The sequence below is a fragment of the Danio rerio genome, chromosome 8, assembly GCF_052040795.2.
Source record: "Danio rerio strain M-AB ecotype USA chromosome 8, GRCz13ab, whole genome shotgun sequence".
NCBI lineage: Eukaryota > Metazoa > Chordata > Actinopteri > Cypriniformes > Danionidae > Danio > Danio rerio.
The window spans coordinates 8905789-8930666 of record NC_141028.1 but is presented as its reverse complement, the minus strand read 5'-3'; the positions used below and the strand labels follow the sequence as shown (position 1 = coordinate 8930666).

General features: G+C 37.6%; 1 protein-coding gene across 3 annotated transcripts in view; it reads right to left on the bottom strand.

Moving 5' to 3' along the window:
* Nucleotides 1-5960: 5960 nt before the first annotated feature.
* The window catches only part of slc6a6a (solute carrier family 6 member 6a), a 56479-nt gene continuing 37561 nt past the window's right edge, over nucleotides 5961-24878 (bottom strand). For 2 of the 3 annotated variants that reach the window (XM_087263436.1, XM_087263437.1), the window contains 5 exons: nucleotides 18498-18635; nucleotides 18310-18412; nucleotides 10749-10849; nucleotides 10497-10667; nucleotides 5961-8983 (listed from right to left, as the gene is read on the bottom strand). In XM_087263436.1, the coding sequence (XP_087119562.1) occupies nucleotides 8828-8983; nucleotides 10497-10667; nucleotides 10749-10849; nucleotides 18310-18412; nucleotides 18498-18635 (669 nt within the window). In that variant the 3' untranslated portion in view covers nucleotides 5961-8827. 3 annotated transcript variants of the gene reach the window in all.

Genomic DNA, 24878 nt, shown 5'->3' with positions numbered 1-24878 from the left:
CACGGGACAGTGTGGAGGAGAGGGAGAGGTGAGGTCAGATGGTGAGTCGCGCACCAAGTGACCTGCAGTTTGGTAGTATTTCCGTTTTTGTCTGAACGAGAAGGGAGACGTGGTAAATACGAACTAGAGGTCTGCATTCCCGCTGCTGTACCATGGTAGCCAACCAGATTTCTTGCGGTGCAGGAATGAATTTTCGAATAAAGCGTGGGAGCGGTAGGTAACACTGGTGTAATTTGAAAGGGAGCGGGCGGCACAGTCTAACAATAGCGCAATATCGCTCCCGAGCGAGCGAGCACGCGCATGGATGCTGTTTGTTTGTGTTTGTGTGTGTGTCTGTGAATGAGAGAGAGCGTGGTGCTGTGTGTCGCTTGGTGCTCTCTCTGTGTGTGTGCGCGTGTGTGTGTGTGCGCGTGTGTGTGTGTGCGCGTGTGTGTGTGTGTGTGTGTGTGTGTGTGTGTGTGTGTGTGTGTGTGTGTGTGTGTGTGTGTGTGTGTGTGTGTGTGTGTGTGTGTGTGTGTGTGTGTGTGTGAATGAGAGAGAGAGAGCATGGTGCTGTGCATCGCTTGGTGCTGTCCCACGCAGATCTCTAATACGAACTTGATAAAGAAGTGACGTGAACCTAAGGTCGCATATACGATATTCAGATTCTGAATCGTTTAGGCACAAGCCAATGGTTTGGTGACGCTGTCTAAGCCTAACATCATAATTTTTTTTTTTAATGCACGGTAATACCGGATACCGAGGTAAAATAGGGAGGAGGTTTCACAATATCAAAATTTGGATACCGCCCAAACCTAATTTGTGGAAACTGTATTCTGTTTTATTTGTACTGTAAATCTTTTGTTGTTATAAATTTTTATTTTTTAAATTTATTAATGATGATGACGTCATGTGATAGGTCCTCACGCCAACTTTGAGCCCTGAAGTGTCCGGCTTGACTGCTCGTTTTCAACTGTGCTTGGCTAATCTCGTTCATCACCGGCTGCAGCCATGGTACAAGTCGAACGCACCTATTGATTCACAATGAAGAATTCTCTCATGATTCGGTCAGAATGAATCCTGAACCAACTTGTGTGGGAGTGGACTCCAATGGTCAAAGAATGGGAACTAAAGCAGTTTGACTGATTAAACTACAAAATCAGTATAGTTTATTGTATTTACTTAATCTAAGACATATTAAGGAAACGTTATTTTTGTTCATGTTATATAACAGTAAGAAGTGAAGAGCTCACTTTAAGACAACGTCAGTCTTCCCAGCAGACAAATAACACCATAAGATGTAAATATTAGGTTAGATTTAGGTCATCAACGTCTAAGAACAATGTTGATGTCCAATAACAACATGAAATGATGTTGAAGTTTTTGTTGATTTTCGGATTCGTTGAAAAGTGACCAAAATCCAGCATCGAGCCAACATCCTAAACCAACGTCATATTGACGTCAAATACTGTCATTTATTTGTTAAGTACAGTATGCCAACCAAAATCCAATGTCTGATAAACGTTATAGTGGTGACGTCCACACAACGTCAAGCTGTAACATCATTCAAGAGTTCACGCTTAGCTTATAATAGATTTTTTTGATGATTTTTTTGATGATTGAAGTTTGGCATGCTGTCCCAGGAGAGACCTCTGAGCCCAAAAGGTCCTTGAGCCCTGGGCTCCCTCACGTTTGCAGGGCGAGAGGGGAGCTTTGAGCTCAGGTAGATCTTGACAACTTCCCCCTTGATAAGAGCTGATGAAGAGATATGCTGCAGGATGAGAGTTTGACTGTAGTGCTAAATTTAGATTAATCAATTCACTTGTGCATGTTTTTGGAATATGGAAGGAAACCGGAGGACCTGGGAAAACCCACGCGAGCATGGGAAGAACATGCAAACTACGCACAGAAACGACCGCCGGCCTGTTAAAGGACTAGAACCGGTAACGTTCTTGCTGTGATGCTGTGTTAACACCAGACGCGGAATCAATCGGATAAATCGCGGTATTCTTGCATAAATTGCCTAGTGAACATTTGAGTTTACTCTCTTCATTCGCGCGCCAAACCCCGCTTCATTCGCGTGTCAAATCCACTTCATTCGTGCATCAAATTCACTTGGGAACAGACACGGATTTGCGTGATGGGCACGGCTTCTGTCTGTCCGGTGACTCTAGCTTCGTTGTTAAATGGCTAACATGGATTTTATGAAGAAAATAACAGTGTTTATGTGCTTTATAAAGGCTGAAAACAGCGTCGATACGTTTAGGGTCCTGTCTGAGTCCACTACATCCTTTCAGAGGTTCATCCAGCTCTGTGTTCATAAACTCTTCCAGAAACTGAACCTGGATGACGGAGGCTTTCAGCGGTGCTTCAGACTGAGCCAAGCCCAGTTTGATGAACTTTTTGTCGGTGTCGGCTGGAGGATTTCCCCCGGGACACCAACAACAGGTGATACGTCAGAATCACGCCCCCACAAGAGCAAGCTCCTGATTGGTTAACGCGGCGCGAATGTCTGCTGAAGTTCATATTTTCGAACTCGAGCGATTTGCGCGTTGAGCATGTCAAACACGCAAAACGCTCAATTCGTGCCGCGCCATTCACGCGTATTGCGTCATTCGCACCGCGCCATTCGTGCGTATCGTGCCGCAGGATATCTATTTGTGCGTTTGCATTGACTTAACATGTAAATCACTCGCGCTGGCCGAGCATTCCACATCTGATGTGAACGCAGCATCAGGCAACAGTGCTAACCACTGGGCCACCGTGCCGCCCTATGAAAGGAAAGGTGGGGAAGTAGGGTGGAAGGGGGGATTCTTCAAATCGAAGATGGCTGTAGTGAGAAACCCTGGTTCTTTATAGTGGGTTAGGACTGCCCTGATTGGTGGATCATACGTAGCTAATGCAGAACCAGCCATGTTCAATCATAATCGCGTGATCCTCTTGAAATTTCTTTATAAATAAACTTCACTTAGAAATTGATATTTTGTTGTTTTTAGGTCATGTTGGAAAGTGACCAAAATGCAACATCAATCTGATGTCATGCTGTCGTCCTGTGCCTGCTGGGTTGTCTTGCTGTTGTTGCTTTTAAAATTAGATTCTACTGGTATTGCAATTTTAATCTTTTCTAGGTATGAAAAAGAAGCATTTCTATTGAAACCCGACCATCAGCCTTCACATTAGAACATCAGGAATCAGGTATACACAACACACACACAAAGATTGGACATTTTTATTCAGTCTGAAAGATGCAATATGCATCTAAAATGGTGTCTGTCACAAAACTACTTTGGTTTACAAGATTTTTTTTGTTTAATCATGTTACCTTATACAGCAAAAATGTGAATGGAAAAAAATCGAACCTTGAATGTCTAGTTTTCATATAACATTACAGTATTTTCCAGCTGAAACGATATAAAATGGAGGAAGCCAGTCGCTTACAAATATTGCACACCGCAAGTTGCATTTAGCCTGAACAACTAATCAACATTTAAATATAGATTTCTGAACACATTCAGAAAAATATAGGCAAATGACCAATCACATTAGGTACAGTATAAAATGGTTAAATACAAAAAGGCAAATCTTTAGATGAATGAAAAGACTACAAATGAGCAAACACTTGCTGAGTGAACGTTTAGCTCAAGATTGGGTGAAATAGGACACGGTTAAACGAAATCTAGAGGATCCAAAGGGTATGGGATGGACTTCGGGATGGAGAACTGGGCGGTCAAAGGTAAAAAAACACAGAGGTATATTTTAGGGGCAGTTCTTTGCTGTTGGTGATTAGCTGGAATATTTAGAGGATTTAAGGCTCGAGACAATTGCACAATCTCATTCTTAGGCCAGAGAGGGAAATGGCAGTGTCTCTGTGCAAAGACATAAAGGCCAGGTTTCATGCGTTCATTCTGAAAGCTGATGATTTTATCATGTCGAGCAGTTCGGCTGTGCTGAATCATGTGATTTACTGCGGGCTCCACAAGTCTGATGTGCGTGGGAATTAAAATCCAATTTAAAACTCATCACGATTCTTTGCTATTTGTAGGTCACTAATCGAATGTTAGTAAATTAGTGACGTTGATCATGCGACTCTTTGTACAGACGGTCCATCGAAGCACAAGCTTTTGTTCACGTTAGCTTTTCCCTCAAAACTCATAATGAAGACAATCTGATAAATGTCAGTATATGAGTAATTCAGCAGCATTCACATTGAATCTTAAACAAAAATAAACAAAAAGAAATGTGCGTTTTTCAAATCATGTTTTAATTCTCACATAAAATTTTCTTTTGGAAAACTGGTATCTGTTTAAATAAATGTATTTACTTAAAGAAATCAAAAATAAAAACAAACAAAAAAATTTAATAAAATTAAAAAATAATAATAATAATAATAATATATATATATATATATATATATATATATATATATATATATATATATATATATATATATATATATATACAGTATATATACACACACACACACACACACACACACACACACACATATATTTATTCACACACAACAGTTCTTTCTGGTTCTTGAATCTGATTGGCTGATAGCCATGCAAAATTCTGCAACAACAGCACTCTTAGCCTCTTCTCCCTTGTGTAAACTCACTACAGTTAGACAATTATTGCAGCTGTTGGACAACATAATGTACTTTTGAGGCTTTTTTATAAGGATAGTGCCTATTTTAAAATATTTGTAATTTCTGAGATACAGAGTGTTGGCACCTTGAGCAAAGACGGTTGACGTTCTGCCACAAGATGGTGACAGAGACCGCATAATAAGTCCTTAGGGGAGAAAAACTCAAACTACAGCTAAACCAATCATTATAAATCAGGTAAGTGACATTCTAAGTTGATCTCTGTCTTTTGTGTGTTGTAGTGCTGTATTTATACCATAGTAATCTGCTAGTGTTTGCTTTGCTTTTTTTTTTTTTTTTTGCTTTTTTGGGGTTAATTATTGTGAAATCCTGATTGCAACAAAGAAATACTGGGAAATCTCTGTTTACTGATGGCATTTCGTGCTGTTCAGCCTTATAATCTTAAAATGTCAGCGTAATCAGCTGTTTTGTCATCATTTTAGACATTAAGCTAGAGAATCATTCAAATGCTAGCTCTTAAGTGATGTTGGTGAAGTAGCAACGGTTTCTGCTGTTCTGTTGTCAGCTGCAGAAAGTAGTTTGAGGCTCTCTGTGATTGATTTTCTTTTTTATATACTCGATTATGCTGACGAACTGTTGTATAAACGCAATATCACACTCGTAGCAGTGCGATATGGCTGTATATCATCACTGCGGCATCGAGCCAATGCACCCCTCCCACCAATGCCGATATACTGCCATATCGCAATGCTACTCATGTGATATTGCTCATATATATGATAAATGTATTTTCTTAAAATTAAATAAAAATAAATAATTACAAATAAAAAATAAAAATAGAAACTTAAGAAAAAACAGTAAATGAATATACAATTAATTCAAGGGAATACACATTGAATTAAAAAAAATTATTGAAAGTCATAAGAATTAATATCAGTTTAAAAAAATTTACAAAATTTTAAATGACTGAATGAAATTAAGGGCATCACGGTGGTGCAGTGGGTAGCATGATCGCCTCACAGCAAGAAGGTTGCTGGTTTGAGCCTCAGCTGGGTTAGTTGACATTTCTGTGTGGAGTTTGCATGTTCTCCCCGTGTACGCGTTGATTTCCTAAGGGAGCTCCGGTTTCCCCCACAGTCCAAAGACATGTGGTATAGGTGAATTGGTTAAGCTAAATTGTCCTTGGTGAACAGTATGTGTATGTATGTAAGAGTATATGGGTTTTTCTCAGTGATGGATTCCAGCTAGAAGGGCATCCACTGTGTAAAACATATGCTGGATAAGTTGGCGGTTCATTCTGCTGTGTTAGCCCTTGATTAATAAAGGGATTAAGCCAAAAAGAAATTGAATAAATGAATAAATGAAATATAATATGATTGGTAAATGTATTTTATTAAAAAAAAAGTACAAATTCCCTGACTAGATTAGTTTTTTTATTAGATTTATTATAGAGGGGAAGCATTTTTTTCTTTAAAGATATAATAGAGAAATATATATAAAGAAATACAGGTACTCAGACTGCTTCAGACTCCGCCGTACATGATCAGCTAATAAAGTGCTGCCGAACAGCTCTGTGTGGTGTTGATAAACATCAGCTCTCGGATCATCTTACAGTGAATGACGCTTATAATAGTGCATCAAATGATACTTAGCGAACACAGCTGCCTGCAGTGTTAAAGTGGCTCTGTGTGTGTGCAATGGCAGTGGTCACTATAGTTCAAGGACAGATTGAAAGGACAGAGTGTTAAACTATGCTTATGTCTTACAGTATGTGTGAGTGTGTATGTCTGTGCACAGCGTCCGCTCACTGCGGAGGTACATTCATTTTTCTTCAAGACAAAGAACATTTAAGAACCTCATCGTACAAGATTTACTGCCACAAGCACTGACGGACGTCATAATGTCGCTAAATGTCACATTTAGTTCGCTGCTGTTAAGTATTGTCCTAAAAAATCAAGCGAAAAGTCGCTCTCTCTGCTGATGAATTCAATCCCAACCAGGCGCAACATGATTTCTACAACAAAAGTCCTTATAGAATGACAAAACTGCAAGATTTTTGGACCAATGACATTGTGACAAAAAGTGACAAATCTCCAAAATGTAAAATTGCAGCTGTTTACTCTGTTTATTTTGTGATTTTGAATTTAAAAAAAATGATATAGGGAATTTGTGCCATTTTTGCAGGAAGTGATAATTTTGTTCTCTTACACACATGGGATGGAAACTGTTTTATATAATAATTGTTTATGCATAATTTCACGATTTTTTATTTAAACAGATATTATTTTATATACAGCTGAATTCAAAATTATTCCCCCTCCTGTGGATTTAGATTTTTCAAATGATGTTTTACAGATCAGGGAATTTTTCACAGTATCTCCTCTAATATTTTTTCTTCTGGAGAAAGTCTTATTTGTTTTATTTCGGTTCGAATAAAAGCAGTTTTTAATTTTTTAAAAACCATTTTAGGGTCAAAATTATTAGCCCCCCTTAGCAATACTGATTTTCAATCGGCTACAGAACAAACAATCATTATGCAATGACTTGCCTAATTACCTAACTTGCCTAATTAACCTAATTAAAGTCTTTAAATGTCACTTCAAGCTGAATATTAGCATCTTGAAAAATATCCAGTCAAATGTTATGGCAAAGATAAAAAGAAATCAGTTATTAGAAATTAGTTATTAAAACTATAGGGCTTTATTTTAATGATCTAGACACAAAGTCTAAAGCACAAAAGCATTAAGGCATGTTCGAATCCACTTTTGCCATTTTAAGGACGGAAAAATGTGATCTGCGCCCTGGCGCATGGTCTAACAGGGTTGTGCTTATTGTCTTAATGAGTTATGGGTGTGTTTTGAGCATAACGTGCAATAAACCAATCAGAGTCTTATCTCACATTCCTTTTAAGAGTTAGTTGCATCGCGTCATGGTGCATTTGTTATTTACATGGCGGACTTTGTGAGTTGATAAACTGAACTCTTTACTAGCAAGAAAACAGTTAAACAGACCATCTGCAGTGCGAGGATAAAGAACGAGCCTCCTCCAATCGGCCTCTTTACTTTCTCTTTATTTTTACTCCTTTACTTTTTTGGATAAGGAAACAACGTTGTACCCACTCCCAAAGACATCAATTATCCTACATATTTAATTTAGTTTAAGCACTAAGATTTGCTTCAAAACTATTTCTAAATTCAGTTCTAATATCCAGGAAACAAACAAAAGAACAATAATAACGAAGTGTGGCCAAAAAAACACATCCAAGCATGTGAACTGAAAAAAGGCATGGAGGCAGGGGTTTTTATATTTATGTGAAAAAGAATCATTTTTGTAGAAAATTGAATCATTTAATTGGAAAAGAATCATTTTTCGTATGTAAAGGTATTTGTGTATTGTACATCCTGTGTGTATTAAGCAATGTGTAAGCGTTTAGGACCTGCATAGTCGAATAACTAATGCCTTTACAAACTTTAAACCTGCTTTTAGCTGGTCAACAACATATATTTTAGTTCTTCAAAATGGCTAGGCACCAACAATGCGCCTTAACACACCTCTATTTTAGACCAACACACTCATGAGTCCACAAAGTGGTGCAAATGCATTTGCTATTTAAACAACTTAGCGCAAAGCGTGAAAATTACTGTTGCGCTGGTCTGAAAATAGCAACAAATCGCGCCAAACATGTGTTGCACCTTATTGCATCGGGTGTATGATTGTGTTTAGAAATGTGCTGAAAACATCTTATCTCTGTTAAACAGATATTGAAGAATTCAAAGTGAACAGGAGGGCTAATAATTCTGACCTCAACTGTACATCTAAGCCAAACGCTTTTTTTTTCATTGGAAATTCAGTTCAACCAAAACTGTAATAAAATGATCTCATACTATCCAAATCCCTGCTAGATATGCTGAGCAATAATAAAGTAATGCGCAGTAAATCATCTAAATGTTGCACCTGGTCAGGATGTGGTTAAATCTAAAAAACAGTGCACTACAGATTAAACAAACCGCCTCAGACGGCTAAAGCTCACATCAGGTTATTACAATATCAGCATTAATGCTAATACCAGTGATTACAATCAGAATACAAATCCTACATGGCAAAAAAGATATATCAGTATAAGATAATTCTGTAAAAACACACTAGTGCAGAGAGAGAGGGGAGGGGGCGACACAGGAAAGCAGAATCTCCCATAGGAGAGGACAGAGGAGGAGAAATACGCCAATCTCTCTTAGAGAGTCTCACATAGTAGTTTCTACGATGGTGTGTGTGTGTTTGCTGAAGGCGTGGATGCCGTTGGGGTCCAGCGGGTGAAGCAGCTCGCTGTTCTTCAGGCTGTACTCCTTCGGACGGGAGCTTGCGCCTCCTTTAACCGGCGCCGCCACGGCTTTGATCCGCTAAACACAAGACAAGATTTTTTACTACACTGTAAAAAATCTGAGTTTAGTAAAATTATTTAATTACTTGTTTAATCAATTTATTTAAAATGAGCTGAAACAACACAATTATGGAGATATTTTTGGAACAACTTAATTGTGTTATGTTCAATCCACTTAAATTTGCCATGTGAACTTAATTAATTTGTGTTGGGACAGCTTGGTTTAAGTGGATTGAACATAAATCAATTAAGTTGTCCCAGAAAAACTAGTTTCAGCTCATTTTAAATATGTAGTTTGAACAAAAAGCTGTCAAATGTAATTTTTATAATTATAAATTTAGAATCATTTATTAAAAACCCATTTAAGTTGTCTCAAAAAATGTATTTAAGGTATTACATTTTATTTTAGTGTAGTTTATCGCCCTAAATTCAAATTATTTACATTATAAACCCAGTAACGTTGTACCAAAAAACTTAAAACAGCAAATTGTGTAGTTTCAGCAAAGTAGTTTGAACCAACATTTTAAAACAAAAGTGCATATTAATTATTGATGCAGTGATGAATTTAGGATGATAAATGGTATTCTATTTTATTTTACTGACCTGCATTGAAATTATGGACATTATAAACCCATTTAAAAATGTATTTTGTTTTAGATGTTATGTGCATTTTCTATTATTAAATAAATTTTCTCATGCATTATGTAGAAATGTCATTCATTTATGTTTGTTATTATTATTTTATAGCACTTTGGATCAACAAAGGTTGTGTAAAATAGTGCTCTATAAATAAAGTTTGCCTTGCAACCTAAAAATGTATTTTGATTTAGATGTAATGTGAAAATCCTTGATATTGAATCTAAAAAAACAAAACATTTTAATAAATTTCTCAAACAATTTTAAAGCAATAAAATTACATTTATAGTAAAAAAGAAATGTCGGTTTTAAACTATTTTATTTTATTTTGTTTTATTTTATGGCCCTAAATTTAAATCATGGACATTATAAACCCATTTAAAAATGTATTTCGATTAAGATGTAATGTGAAAATCACTTACATTGTATCTAAAAAATGTTTTTATTAAAATACTCAAACCATTTTAAAGCATTATAAAGTAGACATGTCAGATTTTTGTTAATCTAAAAAACAATAAAACATACAAAAATAAGAACATAATTCATTATTATATTAACAACATTATTAATAAGTTTGAAAAGTAGAAAAGTCTGCATGTTTTCATTAAATGATCAAATTCTTGAACAAATTAAAGAAAATGTCAAATTGAGTTAAAATATAAATGAAAAAACTTGTTATATTTCATTTAAAATGAGAATGAAACTATAAATATGACTCCAAATTAAATAAAATTTTATATATATATATATATATATATATATATATATATATATATATATATATATATATACACACACACACACACACACACACACAGAGTTTCATTTATAACTATTATGACATTATATATCAAAACAACCTGTTATGTTTTATCTGCAATGTATCTCCTTCTCACCTCAATCAGGGAGCCATCTGATTGGATGATTTTGATGACGACCATCATCGGGATGCAAATCATTGAAGCCAGAGCAAGAGCCCAACCCAAGCCAATGGACCAATCAGGATACTTGTAAAGCTTGTTATAAGTCAGCGGCTTGTATTTCACCAATGAAAAGACAAAACAACCCTGAAAGAGAAAGGTGAGGTGATCTCCTTATATAGTTGACACACAGGCTGGTTAATTTCTCAAGCACACACACACACTTACCACACAAAGGACGGGGGTGATCAGCATCCAGCTCCATTTCATCCAGCTGTTGGGTCTGTAGCCGATCATGTCCTCTATAGCATCGTAGAAATTATCAGCCCCTAAAAATGCACACATACAGTTAAAGTCAAAATGATTAGCCCTCCTGTGAGTGTTTTTTTTTTTCTTCAAATATTTCCCAAATTATGTTTAAAAGAGCAAGAAATTTTTCACAGTATTTCCAATAATATTTTTTTCTCCTGGAGAAAGTCTTATATGTTTTATTTCGGCTAAAGTAAAAGCAGTTTTTCATTTCTTAAACACATATTAAGTTCAATACTACTAGCCCCCCTAAGGAATAATTTTTCAATCGTCTACAGAGCAAACTGCTGTTATAAAATAGTTGTGTTTTCATCAACCAATTTTTATGTGCATTTTGGATATGCGCATAAAAAAATGGTTGAACGAAACGCCAAGATGCGCATCAATTTTAAAAAATGCATTAAAAACATGCACATAACTGAGTGGGATAAACTTTTTATTCGATAAGAAAAATGCGCATAAACTATGATGGAAACACTTTTACCGAACAGAGTCCATATGCGCATTAAAAGCGGTCATGTGACTTTGTATATCAAGAGATTATGTAATGGCGAGGCAGTGGCGCAGTAGTTAGTTCTGTCGCCTCACAGCAAGAAGGTCGCTGGTTCGAACCTTGGCTCAACTGGCGTTTCTGTGTGGAGTTTGCATGTTCTCCCTGCCTTCGTGTGGGTTTCCTCCGGGTGCTCTGGTTTCCCCCACAGTCCAAAGACATGCGGTACAGGTGAATTGGGTAGGCTAAATTGTCCGTAGTGTATGAGTGTGTGTGTGAATGTGTGTGTGAATGTTTCCCAGAGATGGGTTGCGGCTGGAAGGGCATCTGCTGTGTAAAAACTTGCTGGATAAGTTGGTGGTTCATTCCGCTGTGGCGACCCCGGATTAATAAAGGGACTAAGCCGACAAGAAAATGAATGAATGAATGAGATCATGTAATGAAAATGTGTGTGAATGGATAAACCAGCAGGCTGAGCACATTGTAAAGCATCTGAAATGTTGTTTTGGTCATTCTAAAACGCTTCAACCGTTTCAGTATTAGTGTTATTATATTTTCAATTACCTCCAGAATAGTCAAGAGCATCTGTGCTCCGAGTCTCATGCCTCCAAACGCCCCCACGTGTTCATTGTGTGTCAGGATTGTCTTCTGACGCGCAACTCATTTATTAAATAAAGAAAATATTGACGCAGCTTCTCCTACCTCAATAAATTCCATTTTTACTTTTGATATTTGGTGCCAGTTACTGTAATTAGAAAGTGACGAATTTGTTCTCTTTGAATCATTGAATGAAAACGCTGCTTTATTCACACGTCTTTTACGCGAGACATAAGCCCCTTTCACACAGTGATACCGGTAAATTTCTGGAAAATTTCCAGAAAGACTTTACCGGTATATTGAAAAAAGCGCTGTTCACACAGGCGAGGACGTTACGGAAATTTTCCGGAAAAGAGCATTCACACATCCATTCCAAAATACTGATAAATTCTGACATCATTCACCACAAATGAGCTTTAAACGGCTGCGCTTGTATTTGTAAACATTTGACTAAATTACAAACTCTGTGGCTGATCAATATTGTGAACAACTTTCGCAGGATCACTTTCGCATGTCGAGATGTTCATAATATGTGCGTGTGCAGGCGCTCATAGGCGCACGCAAAGCTTGAAGGTAAACAAACAACGGCTTATCATAAGCATCTCATCGATGATTATTTGCACAGTTGGCATTAAGAAGAACATATAAACGTGATCTGACTAACTTCTAGCAGCTAAATGTGTCTGGAAAAATATTCAAAGGCTTTTATCCTCACAAACCGCGCGGACGTAAATGCGTCTGACTGTTGTGATTGGCTAAAGCAGACGTCTCACGTCAGCACGTTCTAGACGTGCACGCGCTTATTACGGTAATCTTCCTTCTGCATTCACACAGCGCAGCATTCCGGCAAATTGCCGGTAATGTTACAACTTCTTTTTCCGGAAAATAGCCAGAACGAATTTACGGGTATTTTCAAAAAGGACCTGTTCACACATACAAGCTTTCCGGAAAATTGCCGGCAATTTTCCGGAAAGGTCTGTATGTGTGAAAGGGGCTATTGAGAGTTCATCTTACAAACTCTGCATCAACCTGAACTTCTTTCTGAAAGACCAGCGTGACCTTGTATGAATGAAAAGAAAGATTATTTCTGAAATGGCTTCTGCCTAAAATGCAGCATCAAAACTTTTCTAAATCCTGAATCAATATTGAATCTACTATTGAACGCTGGAGGAAAATGATGTTATGCAGTTCAAAACAACGATCTGAAGGGTGACACTACGGCTGAAGTATTTCTTTTAGACAGGTGTGTGTTAAAACTGTTTTAGCCATGCAAAGCTGATGTAGACTGTGTTCTTGTTTATGAATGGGTTTATATGCATGGAAGTGTTGTTCAGCCACCGAAAATATCCTGCAGAAGATTGGCTGTTTTCAAGTTCATGGAGTAGCTTTTACAGCATCGATAATATAGTCGGTTAAATAGACCTGAGCATTCGTTTAGTTGTTCAAGTGTAAAAGGAGCTGAAAACAAGCGATGTGCGAGGATCAGCGAGCACAATTGAAAATCAAAAGTCACTGGTTGTCTTGGTAAAGTAAACCACAGTTATTCCCAAGGGTTTAATTATTGCAGTAAAAAGTAAGTGTAATGTAAAAAGATGACAGGGTATTTCTGTTTTTAGCACTCATTTTTTCTGATCTAGTTTGTATTTAGTTTAATAACAAAACATCAGTAAATGTGCTCTTCCGCCTGACCAGCTTTACTGAGGAGAAGTTTGGTTAATATTCACACATTCATTCCTTTTTAGACAGTGACAGCCTGTGACACAGTTTTAGGGAAATATTATCCCGCATCCGCTGGCCTGTCAACAACTACGCTTGATAAAGTGTGTGTCTCCATAGAGTTTTCTAACTGGTGAATGACATGATCTAGTGCTATATTTAATCAATGCGCGTTCGCGTGTTCATGACTTAAGGAGGCGTGACTTTGGACAGCAGGGGAGGGTCGCAAAATTTCTAGGCTATAATGCTAATGCTAGCATTTTGGCAGATCACCTACTGCACCTTTAAGCTGTATAAAAGTGTCTTGAAAAAATCTATTCAAATACAGGGTTCTTACGGGTGCTGGAAATCCTGGAAAATGCTTGATTTTTAATATAGTGTTTTCAAGGTTAGAAAAGTGCTTGGATTTTGGACGAAGTGCTTGAACCAGCTTGAATTTGCAGGGCTTGAAATTGTGACTGTTTTAGTTGCATATGTGCACAATTTTGTCTATGTGACCTCAATATATATGTTTTAATTTTGTATATGTGACCTACATATATAATATGTGATCCCAAATATATTTGGGAGCATTTGTGCGAGTGGATAAATTGTTGTCGTGCGACCAGTTTTCATTGCAAAATGTTCATCGCATGCGTGCATTTATGGAGCTAATAAATGCCGAAACAATTTGAATTTGAATTGTGTTAAATTGAATTATTAACAATTGTAAGTTAATAATACTGATTATATCCTATTAGAAATGTTTTGAATTTGTATTTCTTAACTTGATTATTGAACATCTGAAATTTAAAGCCCCTTTCACACATACAGACCTTTCCGGAAAATTGCCGGCAATTTTCCGGAAAGGTTGTATGTGTGAACAGGTCCTTTTTGAAAATACCGGTAAATTCGTTCTGGCTATTTTCCGGAAAGAGAAGTTGTAACATTACCGGCAATTTGCCGGAATGCTGTGCTGTGTGAACGCAGAAGGAAGATTGCCCTTTCACACAGTGATACCGGTAAATTTCTGGAAAATTTCCAGAAAGACTTTACCGGTATATTGAAAAAAGCGCTGTTCACACAGGCGAGGACGTTACGGAAATTTTCCGGAAAAGAGCATTCACACATCCATTCCAAAATACTGATAAATTCTGACATCATTCACCACAAATGAGCTTTAAACGGCTGCGCTTGTATTTGTAAACATTTGACTAAATTACAAACTCTGTGGCTGATCAATATTGTGAACAACTTTCGCAGGATCACTTTCGCATGTCGAGATGTTCATAATATGTGCGTGTGCAGGCGCTCATAGGCGCACGCAAAGCTTGAAGGTAAACAAACAACGGCTTATCATAAGCATCTCATCGATGATTATTTGCACAGTTGGCATTAAGAAGAACATATAAACGTGATCTGACTAACTTCTAGCAGCTAAATGTGTCTGGAAAAAGACAGGCCAGCGGATGCGGGATAATATTTCCCTAAAACTGTGTCACAGGCTGTCACTGGCTATTTTCCGGAAAGAGAAGTTGTAACATTACCGGCAATTTGCCGGAATGCTGTGCTGTGTGAACGCAGAAGGAAGATTGCCGTAATAAGCCCGTGCACGTCTAGAACGTGCTGATGTAAGACTTCTGCTTTAGCCAATCACAACAGTCAGACGCATTTGCGTCCGCGCGGTTTGTGAGAATAAAAACCTTTGAATATTTATCCAGACACATTTAGCTGCTAGAAGTTAGTCAGATAACCTTTATATGTTCTTCTTAATGCCAACTGTGCAAATAATCATCGATGAGATGCTTAAGATAAGCCGTTGTTTGTTTACCTTCAAGCTTTGCGTGCGCCTATGAAACAGCCTGTGAGCGGCAGCACACGCACATATTATGAACATCTCGACATGCGAATATGATCCTGTGAAAGTTGTTCACAATATTGATCATCCACAGAGTTTGTAATTTAGTCAAATGTTTACAAATACAAGCGCAGCCGTTTAAAGCTCATTTGTGGTGAATGATGTCAGAATTTACCCGTATTTTGGAATGGATGTGTGAATGCTCTTTTCCGGAAAATTTCCGTAACGTCCTCGCCTGTGTGAACAGCGCTTTTTTGTATATACCGGTAAAGTCGTTCCGTAAATTTTCCGGATATTTACCGGTATCACTGTGTAAAAGGGGCTTAAGACAACTACATTTTGTAAGTCAGATTTTTATAGACCTATTTTTAAACCTGAAACGACAATAGAAAAAAATAGCAATGCACATGAAATGTCATGAACGACACCCAAACAAAATCTGACTGTGAGCTCATTTCTTGAGATATCAACTTTACGTAGAAAGAGACCAAACTTAAAAGCATTTTGTATGTATTTTTTAATCATTTTTGGGTAAACTATCCCAATAAATCCAAAACATCTCCAATAAATCTAAAGTTCTCAACAATTTTTAGTTTTTTAAATAGCACAGTTGATTTGAATGTGAAAAAGTACATACAATATATATATATATATATATATATATATATATATATATATATATATATAAACATTATTAACCGTGGTTATTAGGTGCTGGAAAAGCATACAAATGTACGTTGAAAGTGCTTGAAAAGTGCTGGAATTTGTAGTTGGAAAAGGTGTAAGAACCCTGCAAATATTATTACTGTCATCATAGCAAAGATAAAAGAAATCAGTTATTAGAAATGAGCAAAATTATTATGTGTAGAAATGTGCTGAACAAATCTTCTCTCTGTTAAACAGAAATTAGAAAAATAAAATATACACGGGGGGCTAATAATCCAGGAGGTCTAATAACTGTGCCTTCAACTGTACAATCAAAATGAACTCAGCATTTCTCTTTTCCTTATCAGTTACAGTGCATATAAACACAGGAATCTGCATTTATTTCCTCAACATTCAGCACTTAAAGCCTGAGGAAAAGTATGCTGATTTCCTGTGGGGCACACTTAGGACACAGAAAAGAAATCTGAAATAAGCCCAGAGGACTGATGTAATTATATAAGACTAAATAAGATTATATAAGATTAATCTCTGCAAACCTTGTTAGTCTGTTGATTGAGTAACCTCAGTGAGCTTACTGCAAAGATGCATGACGCTACACGTGCTCAGTATGCTGAAAACCCCACTTTACTAGGTGGCACGGTGGCTCAGTGGTTACCACTGTCACCTCACAGCAAGAAAGTAGCTTGTTTGAGTCCTGATTCAGTTGGCATTTCTGTGTGGAGTTTGCATGTTCTCCTCGTGTTGGCGTGGGCTTCCTCCGAGTGCTTCGCTTTCCCCCACAGTCCAAACACATGCGCTATAGGAGAATTGAATAAGCTAAATTGCTTGTAGTGTATGTGTGTGAATGAGTGTGTATGGATGTTTCCTAGTACTGGGTTGCAGCTGGAAGGGCATCCGCTGTGTAAAACATATGCTCGATAAGTTGGTGGTTCATTCTGCTGTGGCGACTCCTGATGAATAAAAAGACTAAGCCGAAGGAAAATGAATGAATGAATATATTTAGTGAGGGTGACACGGTGGCTCAGTGGTTAGCACTAAATTGGCTGTTGTGTGTGTGTGTGTGTGTGTGTGTGTGTGTGTGTGTGTGTGTGTGTGTGTGTGTGTGTGTGTGTGTGTGTGTGTGTGTGTGTGTGTGTGTGAGAGAGAATGTGAGGGTTGCAGCTGGAAGAGCGTAAAACATATTTACATAGTTAAAACAGTTATTGGTGGTTCATTCCACTGATAAACCAAAGACTAATCCGGATTAAAATGAATGAGTGAATAGATTTATTGATATTTATTTAATACAGATCTACTAGTATGTACTCATAGATATATACATTAGATGTCGCCTATCCTGTTGTTGTCTATTAGAAGGAATGTGTCAATAGAGCCGCCATTTTGGAACAGGGTAGCGCTCCTTTGAAATGAATGCGGGACCAAGGTACAGTGGAGGACTGTGGCCATCCAAAGCCAGAGATATACACATATATCTATGATCGGGAGTTTTCCTGGATGTTAGCATGCTAATTATTTTTTTAAATTACGAAAATTATAATTTTACATCACTTTTCTACATTGATGGATCAGTGACCGCACGGGCATTCCTGACAAAAAGCTTGTGTTTGTGTGTACAGAAATGTACTATTCACCCTCCCTGTTAAATTTGATCTAATCATGTCCTGAAACACAGCTCCTCTTCTGCTTCAACTTCTCATACTGACGGAGGGAGCGATTCGTTTGTGAATGAATCTCCGTTATAAACGACTCCTTCATTAGCCAACAATAATACAAATTTCTGGCACTGGAGCATCTCGTTGTCATATTTCTTTAGCATTGTTTGCTGATATTATTCAACAAAACTAGCATAAGCCGAGTGTTTAGTGCGAGTTGGTGCTACTTTGCCTTATGGTGAATGCAGTAAGTGACTGTATTATCATCGATAACGCTACCTGTTTAGCACAAATTTCAGAACATACAAAATGTAAAAAACTAAATCTTACCTATGAAATGTTCTGCCTTTGTGCTTTGTTTTCTTTGTTTGCTCGTTACTACTTCACGTAATAAACTTGTCTTGACTAGTGTGGTTGAATGACATTTGTCCTGGGAGCACTGTATCAATGTGGCGGCGCTATTGATGCATGCTCAGGGTCCCTATGCGATATCTAGTGTATATATCTATAGTGTGTACTTACCGTAAACCCAGGCTACTGCAACACATTCAAAGAATGCAACCCAGAGAAGGCACACACCGCTGGCGGCGTAGTAGTCAAACAGCTGGAAGACGTACATGCCACCCTAACAGAAACAAACACAGTGATATTCAGCATCCAGATGCCGGCGCGCCACTGAAATCAATCCTGTAAACATGCTCTTCTCTTACTTTAGTGACCATGGTGAGTCCCAGCAGGTAACTGATGACGCAGATCACAGCGATGAAGATTTCTCTCCGGTATCCCTTCCTTAGGAGGGACGGGTACAGGTCCACCAGCGAGGTGATCTGACCCTCCACTTCTACAAACTGAGGGACAAAAAACACACACATGAGATTTAACTACAAGTCAATTAGTGTTACTTTAGATTCATTAGTGCATAAGTAGTAAAAAAGTATAACCTCTAGGATTTTTTCCAGGTGTAGCAGCAGGCCTTTTTTTTAACACAAATCTACCAACTACCTGTGGTGTTATTTCAATAACAAATGTCATCTTACGATACTAGCTGAAGTATCACGATACCAAGTAGTATTGCGATACTGTAATTCACTACTCAAATTATTTTAAAAATTGGCAGAAATACTATATTTTATGTTATAATAGGCCTACTTGAATTTAATTCATAATTTCCTTAAGGCCAAAAAGTATTATTAGCACCCCAGTTCACCTAAAATAGATTAATTCTTTTTGTTTATTTTGTAGGTAACTGACCAACAAAAATACATTAAAATAAAGATGCAAATTATATCGAATGAAATTTGTTACAAAAGAGCATTTTTCTAACAAAATTACCGTACGTTCACACCGAAAGCAGCGAGAGAGTCAAAGTAGCAAAAAGTTATAATCATATCACCCCAATTTTATCCTCCTTACACTGGCTGCCTGTTAAGTTTCGTATTGAATTTAAAATATTACTCCTCACCTATAAAGCTCTAAATATTCTAGCTCCTGTTTATCTAACCAACCTTCTGTCTCGCTACAATCCAACTCGCTCTTTAAGATCTCAAAACTCAGGGCTTCTGGTAGTACCTAGAATAGAAAAATCGAGTAAAGGAGGTCGAGCCTTCTTGTTTATGGCTCCTACACTCTGGAATAGCCTTCCTGATAACGTCCGAGGCTCAGACACACTCTCCCAGTTCAAAACTAGATTAAAGACCTATCTGTTTAGTAAAGCATACACTTAGCGGGTTTCCACACAAGTTTCTGCATCTTGTTTATATACACTCTGAACAGCAGCAACGCTAATTATTCTCTTTATTCTTCATTTCCACCTAGGGATACTCATCCCGAGGTCCTCACTGATTGGTCACTGATTGGATCCAAGACCAGCGACGAGATGATCCCAAGGTCTCCATATCCGGGACCAGGCCGTATCCTGAGCTGCTGCGCTGGTGGTCATGGGGGAGTGGAGAGTATGAGACTGATTCCAGTGACGCTCTAGGGACTGACGAGTCTTCGCTGAGGCTAGCTTCCAGCCTCCGCCGCTGAGACTGCAGCTCTGCTCAAGACTTTTGGCCAGCGGAGAAATTAAAATGGTAGTGCTGAACTGAGTCTGGTTTCTCTCAAGGTTTTTTTTCTTCACTCTCCTATATCGGTGAAGTTTTTTTTCCCTCTCCGCTATTGCCTCCAGCTTGCATGGTTTGGGATTGGTAGAGCTGCGCGTCGATGAATTTGCTCTTCAGGGTTTGGACTCTTAGTAATGATTTTAAACCACACTGAACTGAGCTAAACTGAACTGAACTTAAACACTACAAACTGAACTGCACTGATCCAGTTACTATGACCATTTATGTAAAGGTGCTTTGACGCAATCTACATTGTAAAAGCGCTATACAAATAAAGCTGAATTGAATTTAATTAATTGAATACGACACGGTTTGGCAACAAGCAATCAGAATGTAGAAGTCCACCGCTTGAGAGGAGTCCAGAGAGCACAATACTGTGAACTTAGATTCGAACCACAGTTATTCCCAAGGGTTTAATTATTGCAGTCGCCGGATTTCCAATTATTTGCAATGCTTTTGTTACAGGAACATAATTTAAAAAGTTACTGGCGAGTTACTGATGTGTATTAATGTTATAAGTTATATTTTTTTTTTTCTTTAAAAAAATAGGAATATCATGCGACAATTCAAAACAGTACTGCTGCTTCAGGATACTTCAAACATATGGACAGACTGGATAATTAAGCAAAGCCACACCACATGCAACTTGATCTTCCGTAGTTAAATGAATTTGATAATAAGTGAGCAACATTTTCACCCTACAAAGTGTGTTTTTATGCAGGAATGTAACTGATATGATATGCTGCAACGGCCCCTTTAAATACGAGATCAATTTAACGAATATTGACGCTCGCGCAGCCGGAGCTGAAGACAGACAGTGTAGTCGCCAGGGCGCCAGAGCGACCTTTGATGCTCTCGCTGCTTTCGGTGTGAACGCATGGATAGGCTACATGAAATGCTCAAAAATTGTTTCAAAGTTTCCTGTTGCTCTTTTGGGCTTTTCATCTATTTTTTTTTTCAGTCTAATTAGGTAACAATCCAAAGTAATTCAAAATTTCACTTTGTGAGTCGTTCTTGTAAAGAGATTGTCGCGTTTGTTGTAGCTACTAAATCATATTAACAGGAACAGAAATAAACTGATTTAGATGTGCGGTTGAACTGGTGTTAGAAAACATGCAATAGGCTACCATAAATGGCGCAAATTCTACAGTTTTGCAACCTTTAAGGACTCCACAGACTATTCAAATAAAAAGATCTTTTGCTGTACAAACGGGTGACGATTTTAGTGACTTTTCCACATGCAACACTATCTACTGTAGATAAACCGTTTATGATGATACTACCATTTACAAACTACAGTGGCACCGCCAGTATTTGGGAACTATAGTATCGCGATACTACCATAGTACCGGTTAACCGTGCAACCTTAACTGTAATACACCCACTTTGTCACCTTAGAGTTATAAGGTTCTATCTGACATTTTTGTCAAACCTTAGTTATTGACATATTCTTATTAAATGATAACTTATTTACATTATGGGTGTTTTTTTATAATTTATTTACATTTTAAGACTTTTTATTTAAAAATATGCAAAAACTTTAAAGCTCAATATCACAAAATCATTCAGAACACAGATAGAACCTTATAATTCCAAGGTGACGACTTGTCAGCACCTCATGTGACCCTCTAATGTGTCAAAACACACAGCCGGAAGGTTTATAACCCTTGTCTGACATCTTGCCAGAGTCATTTGAACTGTGAAAATTCATAACATTCATTCATACCAACAGCACCCTTATTGCTGTCAATACACTGTTGTTGAGCTGTTGTTTGTGTGTGTGATGTGATGTAGGTGTAATTTCACACACAGACACACCCATACGCAAAAGGAAATGTGATCCACTGCATGGAGTCTTTTTAGCAGGTCATATGAGACTGAAATAACCTCGCCGTCTTGTGATATGAGAGTGTGAGGGTGTGTTTATGGGAGGAATCTGAAAATACAAAGTTGTAATTCCTGAGTGCTGGATCACAGCCGCAGACAGTTGATGTTTCATGTCAGGACTGTGCTATGGACAAATGTGTCATACAGTTATGATCTGCTGTCTTAACTGCCTTAATGTTTGCGCTTTTTTCATTCTCACACCCGTCACACAATGTAGAGGACATTTTTATTACCCAGAGGTCGCTCTTTTATATTACTGGAGACTATGTTTCAGAGATAACTAAGCTTTTTTGACCTAGCGAAAATGACTTCTGTAGGAGGGAGAAAATATACAGGTTTGGAGTGACATGAGTGGGTAAAGTGACAGAGTTGTCTTTTTATTTTAGAGAAACAAAAGTGTAAGTGTTTTTTTTTTTTTTGCTTGTTTGTTTGTTTACCTGTTATTCCCTTACATTTTACAATAGTAATATCAGTAATTTTTGACTTTGTAGAGACATTTCTTTTGGTCACCATGAGGATAACGGCTCATAAATCACACAGAATAAAGTATTCAGAAATCTAAAAACACAGATTGTTTCAATTGAGGGTTGGTTTAGCCTTAGAGGGCCGGTGTCTTGCAGATTTTAGCTGCAACTTGCCTTAGCACATCTGGATGGATGTTTCTAGAAAGCCTATTAGGAGCTTGATTGGCTAGCCTTGGTGTGTCTGACTGGGGTTGGACCTAAACTTTGCAGGACACCGGCCCACTAGGACACCCCTGGTTTAGGGGCATAGTTAAGGTAGGGGGAGAGAACATGCACTCTCATTTATTCATTCATTCATTTTCATTCGGCTTAATCCCTTATTTATCAGGGGTCACCACAACGGAATGAACCGCCAACTTTTTGCAGTGGTTGCCCTTCCAGCCACACCCCAGTATTGGGGTACACTCTCACATCCATACACAACGGCCAATTTAATTTCTTCAATTCAGATATAGCGCATGTCTTTGGACTGTGGGGAAACCAGAGCACCTAGAGGAAACCCACACCAACACAGGGACAACATGCAAACTACATACAGAATTGCCAGTTGGGACTCGAACCAGTCACCTTGCTGTGGGGTTGACAGTGCTAACCACTGAGCCACCATGCCGCCCCAATATGTACTCTGAACAGTATTAAAACAATTGCATATATATATATATATATATATATATATATATATATATATATATATATATATATATATATATATATATATATATATTAGGGGTGTAACGATATTAAAACCGAACCGAAATATCGCGATACACCAACCACGATACGTATCGCGAAACTCTCGTGGCGTATCGCGGTACTCTCACTCCCCCTGCTGCCCATTGTTGAGGTTGACGTCACTTGTCTCTAACTAATTGAACCAATTTAAAAACATCTTTATTATCATATTTAATTAAATTGTTTTAGTAATGATGAGGTTTTGTTCTAAATATTATATTCTAAAGTTAGTATTTTTGTGCATGTCATGCCATGTGACTTGAGTAAACATCACACTTGTTACTACTGGACGCAGGACGGCTGCTTCACATAGTACTGAGATTGCAGATCCCCCAGACACATTTAAGTCATCTATGTGGAAACATTTTGGTTGTCCAGTTGAGTACAGGAATAGAATTCGTGTCGTAGACAAAGCACACGCCTGTCTGTCTTAACTTTTTCACGAAACTTACTTGTAAGGAAAAACATTTAAAAAGTGTGGTAATTTCACAATGTGAGGGTGTAAGCAACAGAACTGCCAACAAAAGTGATTTAATGTTCAAAAGTGAAACCAGAATAATGCCCAAATATACAAAAAAAAGAGAAATATTTACACTAATAAAAATAATATAATAAAGTAGCAAATTCAAACAAAAGTATCAAACAAAAATTAGTTAAACTCGAGCAAGGGGATGATAGTGAAGACAAACAAAAGAAATAAATATAATAAAACAATTCTAACTCATGAATAACCCCTTATCTAGCTAAAACTGATGAAAAGAAAAAAAGGTCTTCAGCGCCGAGCGCCGCATTCTTCCCTATACTGAATGAAATAAACAAAGATGACATTCACCTCTTACCTGATGTCTTTAGCAATACATTTTCTACGTGTTTGCAAAATGGAAATCGTATGACATTTTCCCTATCCACCTTACACTAAGACTGAACTTGAGGAGATACAGCTATATTGTCGGGAAGGAGCGGAGCCAAAAAATAATATACAAATCAATTGAAATAAAAATGTACAAACCTCTCAAAATTTCTTAAAGTGGGCAAAAGTAATGCAAAATAATTTTGCCCAAACGAAAGTTAAGCAAAAACAACGAAAATCATAATCATGTCAGAAAAATACACGAAAAACGAGATCAAAGGAAAAATCGCTCTCTCTCCCGCTCTTCCTGAATTGCTTTTCACATTCCCGCGCTACGTCGCCAAATGATGATAGATCGGTCTCCTGACCAATCAGCTGTCAAAAAGGCAGGCCTACAGAAATGACAGGCATCAGCTGTCGTGAAGGCGGACCTACATAAAGGACCGGCATAGAGGGAGCGGGAGAGAGAGCGTGAGAGATCAGGAGGCAAACATACAGCCGGCAACAACCCTAACATTAGTTTCAGACACAACTGCAATGTATTTTACTGGTGAATATGTCATGAAAAAACACTTTACAAACACATTATATGTATATTTTTCATTAATTTAAACGGAAACCTATCTATCTAACTGAAACCATATAATCAAAAATGAGCGTCTGTGTCTGCACAGACATCAAGCCTCTCATCAGAGAATGTGGATATTATGATGTTTTTAAAGAAGATCTTTCACTAGTCTACACTGCAGTTATTTATTTAATTTTAGTTTACTTAGTTAAGATGGCTGCACTAAAGAGAATAGTTTTTTTTTCTGACTAGTCTATATTGGAGGTATTTATTTAATTTTAGTTGTTTACTCGGGTATCCTGACTGTACTAAAAATGTGATGACAAAGTTAATAAAGAAAAAGGTAAGATGTTCTTGTTATTAAGTGAATTGTCCCTTAGCATTGCTGTTAACATGACATCAACCCTAACCCCACAGCAAACAGA